General features: G+C 48.7%; 1 protein-coding gene across 1 annotated transcript; it reads left to right on the top strand.

The window, feature by feature from the left end:
• Nucleotides 1-246: 246 nt before the first annotated feature.
• Nucleotides 247-10794, top strand: LOC141411362 (uncharacterized). Its single transcript, XM_074042845.1, has 4 exons — nucleotides 247-299; nucleotides 4621-6098; nucleotides 6848-7450; nucleotides 10523-10794. Exons 1-4 carry the CDS (start codon nucleotides 247-249, stop codon nucleotides 10792-10794), a joined length of 2406 nt encoding a protein of 801 aa, XP_073898946.1.
• The last annotated feature ends 1375 nt before the right edge of the window (nucleotides 10795-12169 follow it).

The following is a 12169-nucleotide window of genomic DNA, read 5'->3' as shown; positions in this document are numbered from 1 at the left end:
AAACATAGGAGTCACAGGAAAAATGGTGTACCCTGAGGCTTGGGCTGTGGCTGTCAGAGCTGTCACCTTCAGCTTTCCTAGGCACTTTGCACCACTTCCTGCTCACACCACTGGGTAGAGGCTGCCCAGGCACCATGGGCTCCCAGCTGCTGGCACTGAGAGGGGCTAGAAACCTGGAGCATGGGCTCATGGGAGCTTGCATCATTACCCTGTGCCTAGCACTTCTAAGTTCTGGCAGACAAGAAGATGCATATCCCTAGCACCTTCCTGAGGGAGTTTAAAGTCTGGGCCCAGGTCAAGTGAGGTATGCCTCTCATTCACCCTCCAGAACTCTGCTTGGCAGCCTATAGCACAGAGCAGCTTAGAAAGTGGAAGATGGGCATAGAAGGGGCCCAGCCCAAGTGCCCAGGATTTTGCCCAGGGCAAAATCCACTATGGCTGGCATAATCCATGCTTGGCATTGCCTAGGGCCTTGAGCCAGTCCTGGTTACCCTCCCCAGGTCATGCAACTGCCTGGGCCCAGGGATCAGAGAGGGAGGAGGGAGATGGAGTGGAGGGAGGAGAGAGAAGGGGGAAGGGCATCACAATTTTAGAGTGGCCTGTCCCCTGGTTCATGCACCCCTAGGGTGTTACCTGGCAATGAAAACCATGTGCTGCAGAGCTATCCCAGACCCAGGTGTGGTGCAAGACACCAGGCATTAGGCAGGCAGGCACACCTGGGTCTCACTGGGGCCTCTGGTCCTGGCATTTCCCAGCTGTATTTCCTGAGGGCAGAGCTCAGCCTGAAAGGAATAGGAGGTCTCAGTGGGCCCCAACCCCCTTGTTGGAGAAACCAGTACCAAACATCCCATGTAGATAAGATAAGCAATGCGGCAGGGCTCAGTTAGGGCATATAGAATGTGGGGAATGTGAGCGGGGGGTACATGCAAGATGTGAAGTACGTGCAAGATGTGAGGTACGCGCAGATGTGCTCTGCCTGCTTGCCCAATGTTGATAACGAAAATATGCACGCCACCGCGGTCTATATAAGATTTCCCCTAAAGAGGCTCAGGGTCGTGTTTTCCTAACCGGTCCTGCGTGTCCGTGTGGGAGCTCCACCCTGGCTAGCCAGCCCAATAAACTGTGCTTTGTTGATTGCATTCACGCCTGGCTCTCTGTCTCTCGGGGGAATAGGATTCCGGGTCCTAACATTTGGAGGTTCCACCGAGATTTCATTTTCTCGAGAGACAGAACCTGCCTGCGAGAAAGCAGGGGTGATCCCAAGTCCTAGGCGTTGGGAGGGGATCCCAGACCCTCATTTGGAGGAACTTGAGTGTTCCATTTGGGCCGCGGCGGGGATTCGGCCAATCCCCAGGGAGATTCATTCTGGGAATCTCGCAAGGAGGACCACAGGGTCCTATTGGGAGAGGCTTTCCTCTCATTTGGGCTCGAGCATTTTAGGAACCCTGGCGCCAGGTGAAGAACTAATTGAGCTAGTCGACCGACCACCCGTCAAGTGGACGCCTTTCGGCCTGATCCCAGTTGGACGGTGAGGAGGTTGAATGGGGTGCGCACCAGTGTGAGAGAAGGACCGGTCCGAGCAAGTGCTGGAGAGTGTTGTGTGTGTGTGGAATTACTGTTGCCTTTACCCTTTTTGTTCTATCTCTCTTGGTGTTTGAGTCTCCTTCCACAATGGGACAGGGACAAACAACCCCAAAGTCTCTGATCCTTTCTCACTTTCCAGAAGTTAAAGAAAGGGCCTTAAATGAGGGTCTGGTCATCAAGAAAGGTAAGTTCGACACCTTTTGTTCTGCAGAGTGGCCCACCTTTGGAGTCGGGTGGCCCATTCAAGGTTCCCTCTCCCTAGACCTGATCACTAAGGTTAAAGCAGTCATTTTTCAGCCAGACAATCCAGGCCATCCAGACCAAGTTCCTTACATTTTGGTTTGGGAGGATCTGGTGAGGAACCCTCCCCCTTGGTTAACAGTTTTTCTGACCCACCCCTCCAGTTCGGGCCTCGGGGCTAAAACCCCAGTCACACCCGCCTTGGTCATAAAGGAGGAGGAAAAACTTCCTCTTCCCACCTTGACCGGTCCTCAAATTAGGGCATCTCCTTCACCATCTCCGGTCTTACCAGAGAGTTCCCCCCTTTACTGATCCCTCGCAGGGGCAGAGGAAGATCGGCCGCCTCCATATATGACTCCCCCTAGCCAAGCCAGTGCCCCGGAGGAGGAAATTTCCTCATCCTCCTCAACAGGACTGGCAGCAGGAGGAGGAATGGGTCAAAGACTTCGCCCCCGAGGGATCCGGGAAAGGGAAGGGGAAGATGGGCCCTCCTCATCAACACAGGGGGAGGAAACTGTCCCTACACTTCCAGTCTGGATGGTGGGCCAAGGGGGACCGGGAGGAGGGCAACAGTTTCAGTACTGGCCCTTCTCCTCCAGTGATCTATATAACTGGAGGACGCAGAACCCGCCCTTTTCTGAAGACCCCAAGTGTCTCAGAGATCTCTTGGAGTCCATCATGCATACACACCGTCCCACTTGGGATGACTGTCATCAGCTGCTCAATACTCTTTTTACGACGGAGGAACGAGAGCGCATCCTCAACGAAGCGAGGAAGAACGTCTTGGGGGATAATGGGAGACCCACAACTCTCCAACCGGCCATAGACGAGGCTTTTCCCCTACGCCGCCCTGATTGGGATTTCGGGACCGCAGAAGGTAGGGAGCGTCTTCGGATCTACCACCAGACTCTTATGGCCGGTCTCCGAGCGGCCGCCAGAAGGCCCACCAATTTTGCAAAAGTGAAAGCAGTTGTTCAAAGGGAAAACGAAAGCCCAGCCAGTTTCTTAGAGCGCCTCTATGAGGCATACCGTCAGTACACCCCTATTGACCCTGAGGCGGACCTCCACCGGTCTGCTGTGGTACTCTCATTCATTAATCAGGCAGCTCCAGACATTAGGAGAAAACTCAATAAACAGGAAAACTTAGGGGAGATGACTATAAGGGAAATGCTGCAGATAGCGGAAAAGGTCTTTACCGCTAGGGAAATTCCAGAAGAAAGGGAGGAAAGACGGAGAAAGGAAGACAGGGAGGCCCAGGAGAAATTGAGAAAGGAGGACCGGGAGTTCCAGGCTAAGGAAAACCGAAAGCAACAGAGAGAAATGGCTCGTATTTTCCTAGCGGGTGTCCGGGACCAACCCAGGGGAGGGGGCCACACCAGGACCCCGGATAAGGAACACTGTTTTTACTGTAAGGAAACGGGGCATTGGAAGAGAGAATGTCCTAAGTTAAAGGGAAGAAGAGGGTTTGGAAGGAGACTGGGGGAAAACAGGGAAAGGGAACGAGCAGTAGAGCAGGCCAGAGTCCTCCTAGCCGGAGAAGAGGACTGAAGGAGACGGGGCTCAGACCCCCTCCCCGAGTCCTGGGTAACAATGCATGTGGAGGGGAAGCCGATGGGGTTCATGGTGGATACCGGCGCCCAATATTCGGTTTTAAACAAGGCACATGGACCTTTGAACAAGGCACGAACAAGTGTTGTTCAGGGGGCCACCGGTACGCAGTTATGTACATGGACTACCAAAAGAAAGGTGAACTTAGGAAAACACCAGGTCACACACTCCTTCTTGGTCGTCCCTGAGAGCCCCGCTCCCCTGCTCGGATGGGACCTACTCACCAAAATAGGGGCCCATAACCATTTTGAACCAGATGGAATAATTGTGACTGATAGAGAAGGGAGCCCGATTCATGTCTTGTCCCTATCATTGGCTGACGAGCATCGTCTGTTTGAGAGTCAACAGGAACCAGGAGGGGACATGACTCATTGGGTAAAAAGATTTCCCACGGCCTGGGCAGAGACTGCGGGAACCGGCCTCGCCAAACACCTCCCGCCCGTAGTTATACAATTGAAGGCTTCTGCTCTCCCCATTCGGGTGAAACAGTATCCTATGCCTGAGAAGGCCCGAAGAGGCATAGCCCCTCATATCCACAGGCTAATAAAGGAAGGAGTACTGCAGCCTTGTCAGTCTGCCTGGAATACTCCTCTGCTCCCCGTCCGAAAGCCGGGAAGTGGGGACTATAGGCCTGTGCAAGACCTACGAAAGGTAAACGAGCGGACGGAGGACATTCATCCCACCGTTCCGAATCCCTATACCTTGCTCAGCCACCTACCCCCCTCGCAAGTATGGTATACAACCCTTGATTTGAAAGATGCTTTCTTCAGCATTCCATTGTCAGAAATTAGTCAGCCGCTATTTGCTTTCGAATGGCAAGAAGATGGGGGCCAATCCGGACAGCTCACTTGGACCAGACTGCCGCAAGGATTTAAAAACTCTCCCACCCTGTTTAATGAGGCCCTGAGCCAGGACCTGGAACCTTTTCGTCGGAGCCACCCACGAGTCACTCTATTACAGTATGTTGATGACTTACTGTTAGCGGCAGAAACCCGAGAGGAGTGCATCAAGGCTACTGAACACCTGCTAACGGAATTAGGTGAGCTGGGGTATCGGGCAAGTGCCAAGAAAACTCACATCTGTAAAAGGTCAGTGACATATTTGGGTTATCGGATTGCAGATGGGGCAAGATGGCTGGCTGATGCCATGAAACACTATTCTGGCTATCCCATCCCCGACATCCACTAGGGGGGTGAGAGAATTCCTGGGCTCCTCGGGGTTCTGTAGACTCTGGATTCCAGGATTTGCGGAAATAGCCAGACCCCTATATGAGGCCACCAAAGAAGCTCCAGATTGGAGTTGGGGAGAGAGAGAACAACAGGCCTTTGATCAGCTAAAAGACGCTCTTTTGCAGGCCCCTGCCTTAGCCTTGCCAGATCCTACAAGACCATTCACTCTGTTTGTAGATGAGAAAAAGGGGGTAGCCAAAGGAGTCTTGACCCAACAGCTAGGTCCCTGGAAGAGACCAGTGGCATACTTTTCCAAGAAATTAGACGCAGTAGCGGCAGGATGGCCCCCCTGCCTCCGCATCATAGCGGCCATTGCCGTGCTGGTGAGAGAAGCCGATAAACTAACCTTTGGACAGGCCCTCTGGGTAACGGCCCCTCACCCGGTGGAGGGAATCCTTAAACAACCCCCTGGGAAATGGATGACGAATGCCAGGCTCACCCACTACCAGGGGCTCTTGTTGGATTCCCCTCGGATCACATTCACAGATCCCGTAATCCTGAACCCTGCCACCGTGTTGCCTAACCCGGAACTGCAGACACCTGTCCATAACTGCAAAGAATTCCTCTCCGAAGTTACACAGGTACGGGCTGACCTAAAGGATACCCCCCTGTCCGGCTGCAAATTAAACTGGTACACGAATGGAAGCAGTTTTTTCCAAGTTGGAGCCCGAAGGGCAGGGGTAGCTGTAGTCGACCAAGAAGGAAATACGGTATGGAGCAGTGCCCTCCCACCCGGAACATCAGCCCAAAAAGCGGAATTAATTGCCTTGGCAGAGGCCCTGGAGAGGGCAAAAGGAAAGCGAGTCAATATCTACACCGATAGCCGCTATGCTTTCGGTACCATCCATGTCCACGGGGCCATCTATCGCGAAAGAGGATTCCGCACAGCAGAAGGAAAACATCTAAAGAACCTAGCCGAAGTCCAGCGTCTATTAATGGCAGTGGAAAAACCGAAGGCAGTGGCAGTGATGTATGTCCCAGGCCACCAGTCTGCCAAGACGCCGGAAGCTGTCGGTAACAACAGAGCAGATCAAGAAGCAAAGAGAGTAGCAATGGTGAGTCCTCCCATGGAGACAGGGCAACCTTCCACGGTTGCGGCGATAGACGTGCCGGTCCCAGAGCTCCCTCCGCTACCCCCCCGACCAGAATACTCCACAGAGGATTTCACTTGGATGAGAGCCCACTCCCCCTTTAGAGAAGGGGAAGACGGATGGAAAAGCGACTTGGAAGACAAGTTAATTCTGCCTGAAAAACTCGGACAATTCCTGTTGGCTAACTTACATAAGTCCACCCATTTGGGGCGGAGAAAATTACTAGACTTGTTGACATCTGCGCAGCTCCGATTTCCGAACCAGACCATAGCAGTCCGCCAAATTGTGGAAGATTGTGCCAGCTGCACAATCATGAAACCAGGACGAAGGGAGGGGCACCATACAGGTACTCGGGAACGGGGGAGGGCTCCGGGAAGAAGTTGGGAAGTGGATTTTACTGAGGTAAAACTGGGAAAGTTTGGGTAAAAATATTTGCTGGTATTCATAGATACCTTTTCAGGCTGGGTGGAGGCTTTTCCTACAAAGAAAGAGACGAGTCAGGTAGTGGCAAAGGCTTTGCTAGAGGAAATCATACCCAGATATGGGGTGCCCGAGGCAATTGGGTCAGATAACGGTCCGGCTTTTGTTAGTAAAGTCCTGCAGGGACTAGCCCAGACTATGGGGGCCAATTGGAAGCTACATTGTGAATATAACCCCCAGAGCTCAGGGCAAGTAGAAAGGATGAATAGGACACTAAAGGAGACTTTAGCCAAATTGGCCCTGGAGACTGGCGGTGATTGGGTGACGCTCCTTCCCTTGGCTATCTTCCGAGTCCGGAACTCCCCCTATGTCCATGGGCTAACTCCCTTTGAGATCCTGTATGGGGCTCCACCCCCCATCATTCAGAGGACCTTAAGCCCAGAACTAGGTGATCTGGCCCCAAATTACCTGACCATGTTGCAGGCTTTAGCTAAAGTGCAACAACGGATTTGGCCCTTAATTCAAGCATACCACGCTGTTAAGAGGGACCCGGCTCCGGAACATGGCATAGTCCCAGGTGACATGATATGGGTTAAAAGGCATCAGTCCAAAACCCTAGAGCCTAGATGGAAAGGACCTTATGTTGTACTGTTTACTACCCCTACCACCCTCAAGGTCGACGGGATTGCAGCATGGGTACACCATTCCCATGTAAGACGGGCTCACCCTCCGGAGAAAAAACAGGAAAATTGGTCCGCACGGAAGCATCCAACAAACCCACTCAAGCTCCAGCTGATACGGGATGCTCCGAAAAACGAGAACACTCCAGATGCTCCGCAGCCCTCCTAGAATGGGATTATCACCTGGGTCCACTACACCCACATCAGACCGGCAGATCCGGTAGCTATGAAGAAAGGCTTCCTGCCAACAAGAAGGGTGTCCCACCACAAGGAAAATTTTTTCAAACTCAAACTTCATACTGGACCTCGGTAACTTTATTCCTTTTTCTAACCCTGTCCACCACTTGCTGGGGGCATACAAATCCACATCAACCTTTTAACCTGACCTGGATGATTGTAGATGTATCCACAGGAGACATTCTTAACCAGACCTCCAAGGTGACCCCTCCCAGCACCTGGTTCCCAGAATTATACTTTGACTTAAGGGCCTTATTCACTGGCAGGGGACAATGGGATTTGCACCAAAGTTACTTCTATGTCTGCCCCGCTCCCCAACCCAACCATAGAAAAAAATGTGGAGGAATCGCAGACTATTATTGTAAGTCATGGGGTTGTGAGAGCTCAGGGGATATATGGTGGCCACCTCCCAAACAGGGGGACCTTATTCAATTAAGTAGAGTCTCTCAATCTGGCATTACATACCACCAACCTAGACCTATAAATAAGGGATGCCCAACTCCCCCCAATTGTAATCCCATTATGATAAATTTCACTGATTTAGGAAAAAAGGCAACGAATTGGGAATTGGGTAAATCCTGGGGAGTCAGACTCTACAAAACAAATCATCCAGGAGCCCTTTTTACTTTGCGGCGTGTGCAACAACCAGTCTCTACTCTAACAATAGGCCCTAATAAGGTACTTAGGCCACCCTATGTAAAGCCACCTCCCCGACCTTCCACAGCTCATCACCTTCCCTCAACCATAGCCCGGGCTAATGTTACAACTCCAAGACCATCAGAAACCAGCCCTCCCCTGGTGAGGCCCAGTCTCATGACCGGATCTAAAGACCCCCTCTGGGAGCTAGTGGGTGCTGCCTTCCTGACGTTAAACCACACCAACCCTAACATGACTAACTCCTGTTGGTTATGTTATGATGTGAGGCCCCCATTCTATGAGGCAATAGGGCTAAACACCACTCACGATACCTCATCTGAGGAAAACCCTACTCAATGTTCCTGGGGAGACCGTAAGAGAGGTCTGACCATACAGCAGGTAAGCGGCCAAGGAACCTGCTTAGGAAAAGTGCCAAAGAACAGACGGGACTTATGTACTGTTATTAACGCCAGTTCTACCTGGGAAAATGCTATTAAATGGGTAATTCCAAAGGACAATGGGTGGTGGCTATGCTCGCGGTCTGGACTCACCCCGTGCCTATCAACTAAGGTGTTTAACAGCTCTAAAGAATTCTGTGTTATAGTGACTGTGCTGCCCCGCATCCTCTATCATTCGGAAGAGAGTCTATATTCATACTGGAATACAAAAATGGTTGAAAAAAGGAAAAAGAGAGAACCTATTTCCACAGTAACTATTGCTACCCTACTCAGCCTAGGGTTAGCGGGAGCAGGAACCGGCATAGCTTCTTTGGCCACCCAGCAGAAAGGGATGTCTTCGCTGCGTGCAGCCATAGACGAAGATATAGAGAGAATAGAAACCTCCATTAGCCACCTAGAAAAATCCCTCACTTCCCTGTCTGAGGTAGTACTTCAAAACCGACGAGGTCTGGACTTGTTGTTCCTCCAAAAGGGGGGACTATGTGTTGCTCTAGGGGAAGAATGTTGTTTTTACGCTGACCATACCGGAGTTGTTCGTGACTCCATGTCTAAACTTCGAAAGAGCCTGGAACAAAGAAAACGAGAAAGAGAGGCCGGGGAAAGCTGGTTCGAGTCTTGGTTTAACCAGTCCCCATGGTTGGCTACCCTTTTATCTGCATTGGCAGGGCCAATAATAATCATCCTATTACTTGTTACCATAGGACCCTGGATTCTAAACTGACTTATGACTTTTGTCAAAAGTCAAATTAATACTATCCAACTTCTGGTCCTCCGCCAACAATATCAGGCTCTTCATCCCCTTGAGAATGATTCCTCAATTTAGGCCGTAAGAAAAGGGGGGAATGAAAGGAATAGGAGGTCTCAGCGGGCCCCAACCCCCTTGTTGGAGAAACCAGTACCAAACATCCCATGTAGATAAGATAAGCAATGCGGCAGGGCTCAGTTAGGGCATATAGAATGTGGGGAATGTGAGCGGGGGGTACATGCAAGATGTGAAGTACGTGCAAGATGTGAGGTACGCGCAAGATGTGCTCTGCCTGCTTGCCCAATGTTGATAACGAAAATATGCACGCCACCGCGGTCTATATAAGATTTCCCCTAAAGAGGCTCAGGGTCGTGTTTTCCTAACCGGTCCTGCGTGTCCGTGTGGGAGCTCGACCCTGGCTAGCCAGCCCAATAAACTCTGCTTTTTTGATTGCATTCACGCCTGGCTCTCTGTCTCTCAGGGGAATAGGATTCCGGGTCCTAACAAGCCCATACCCTTTGTTGTGGTTTCAGAGAGATAGAGGGAAGAGAAGAAAAAAGAATAGAAATAACTCCTTAAATTATAGAGTCTGGGGGCTCACTGTTTCTCCTGTCTGGCTTCATCACATGTTAGAAGTGGTGGTGGAGTCTGTGATCAGAACACTTTCAAATTATTTGTGTCCCACTGGAAAGAATCCATTGCAGGACACATGGGATTAATTGGAATTTATTAAAAGTTAGGTAAGCAAAATACAAAAGGGAGCATAGTGGGCCCAGGTGGAATCTGGAGGCAGAGAGACAGTGTTTCTCTTCTCGAGGTGCTTTAAAAACTTGCACTAACCTATAGGAAGGGAGGCACCAGGTGAATCCTGTCCAATAATCAATATGGGGAAATGCACTCACCCCCAGGCCAGGTGAGTGTGGTGCCTGGGCCAGGGCATGGTCAAACTGAAATGTAATGTTAAATCATATATTTTCTATGATTCCCAAACTTTCTCTAACTCTAGCCTGCCATATCACAAGGCAGTAATTTTCCCCTACAATGCTGACTGGCAGCAAAACAGGATAACCCCACATTTCTCATGCCACAGTGGGTTGTGGCAAGGTGCCATCTGTAGAAAGCCAGGGCATTGCATCTGGCTTCTCAAGACATCTGACTTTAACTTGCAGTGAACTGAGAAGTTAAAAGGTGCTGAGTTAGGAAACTGGTGACTCCACTGAACTGCCTGAGGGAATTCACCAAAGCAAAACAAGGAGGCTTCTCAGGCAGAGAGCTCAGATATCTGAAGCTCCTTGCAGGCAGGCTCCTTTGGAGCCTGAGCATTGGAGTGATATGGAAAACTGCAGAGCATAGATTTTTGGATCTCCCAGCCACATTTTCAGTGTGGATTTCTTTCACCAAGGGCACGCCTGGCAGGAAACAACTTGATGTCTGCCACTCCATCCAAACTTGCCACAAAAGCCTCATTGAATAAGGTCAATTTAAAAAAACTGCATCCAGTCCCCATTGACTGAGAACCCCAGTTAGGGCAGTTGCCTAATAGTAAACAACAACAGGCAATAAGCATCTAACTGAGCAAAGCTGGGAATTAAAGGGTCACAACCTGGGACAAGCCAGGTCTCCAAACTGCTTAGAAATCTACCACCAAAGGTAGACATAGAGAGCAAGCAGGAAGTTTGGTCTGGATCCAAGTGGGAAAGGCAGCCTGTGGACCTGCCTTCTCAAGCCATGGGCTCCCACCTCTTGAAAGAAGTGGCCCTGCTAGCTCTGAATGCTCAGGATTTCAACAGGAAGTCTCAAAACCCCATGCATAGGGGCTTCTGCACTCAAAACAACTCAAAGGTCAAAGCTTTTAAAATGAATTGACTATATCTGATGCCCCTCACTGAGCCACCAGCTAGAAACAGAACTCCATATTTCTGAAGCTATTGCCATAACAACTAGGGCAAGAAAGATGGAAACATATGCTTCTTGTGGACAAGAAATAGGAACTTTTGCATTGTTTTTGTTGTTATTGTTGTTTTATGTTTGTTTGGTTGAATCAGTTCTGCTTTTTATTTGTTGTTTATGTTGTTGATATTATCTTACTTTTGCTTTGGTTGTTTAATTCCTCTCAGCCAATTTGTTCTTGTTGCACTGTTTCCTCTTTCTTTCACTCTCTATTTATCACTTACTAATATCTAGAGCCCTCTCATATTACTATTGTCTACACCTCCGACTTCTTCCTCCCATCATCTTCTCTCACCCACATCCAACCCACACAAAACACAATTTTCAATCCTTATACCCTTCAACTAGTGTTAAGCTCCCAGATCATCCCCCTAGAAATAAGAATTTTGCTTCCATACAACTTTAGCAGAAAGATTCAGATGTCAATTGTTCCTTACTCATTCAAATACTTAATTTATTGCTGAATTGTTTATTTTACTTCTTAGTAGGTTCTCTATGCACTCAAAGAAATAAAAGGAATATTAGACCAACAGATGTGCAAAACATAGCTAGAAAATTTAAATATGAAAAACCAAGGCAATGCCTCACCTCCACATTCCAACACAACTCAACATCTGAATCCAAAGATAATGAATTGACCAATATGTTGGAGAAAGGTTTAGTATACCTACTATTAATAATGATCAGAGACCTTAAAGAGGATTCATACAAACAGATAATTGAAGTTAGTAAATCAATCCAAGACTTAAGACAAGAAAATCAGAACTATGGAAAAGAAATTCAGCAAGTAAATGGAAATTATTAAAGAAAATCAAGTTGAAATATCAGAAATAAAAGCCTCAACAAATCAAATAGAAACCACAATGAATAGTATTATCAGAAGACACTATCAACAGAAGAAAGATTATAGAGATGAAGGATATCATTGAGGAGATATTGTGCCAAACAATCATAAAGAAAAGAAAATTACTGCACATGAATACAACATACAAGAACTCTGGGACATGATGAAAAGACCAAACCTAAGAATTCACAGGATGGAAGAAGGAAGTAAAATATAAGCTAAAGTCCTCGAAAATATATTCAATGAAATCAAAGCAGAAAATTTCCCAAATCTATGTAACAATATAAACACCCACGTAAAGGAAGCATTTCAAACTCCAAATACACATTATCAGAAAATATCAACCCCATGACAAATCAGAATTAAAATGTAAAATCTAGAAAATAGAGGACACTGAAAACTTTGAGAAAAAAGCACCAGCTTACCTACAAAGGCAAACACATAAAA

Source organism: Castor canadensis, chromosome 10 (assembly GCF_047511655.1).
Source record: "Castor canadensis chromosome 10, mCasCan1.hap1v2, whole genome shotgun sequence".
Classification (NCBI taxonomy): Eukaryota; Metazoa; Chordata; class Mammalia; order Rodentia; family Castoridae; genus Castor; species Castor canadensis.
The sequence above is the reverse complement of the archived record's forward strand: the minus strand, read 5'-3'. Positions and strand labels throughout refer to the sequence as shown.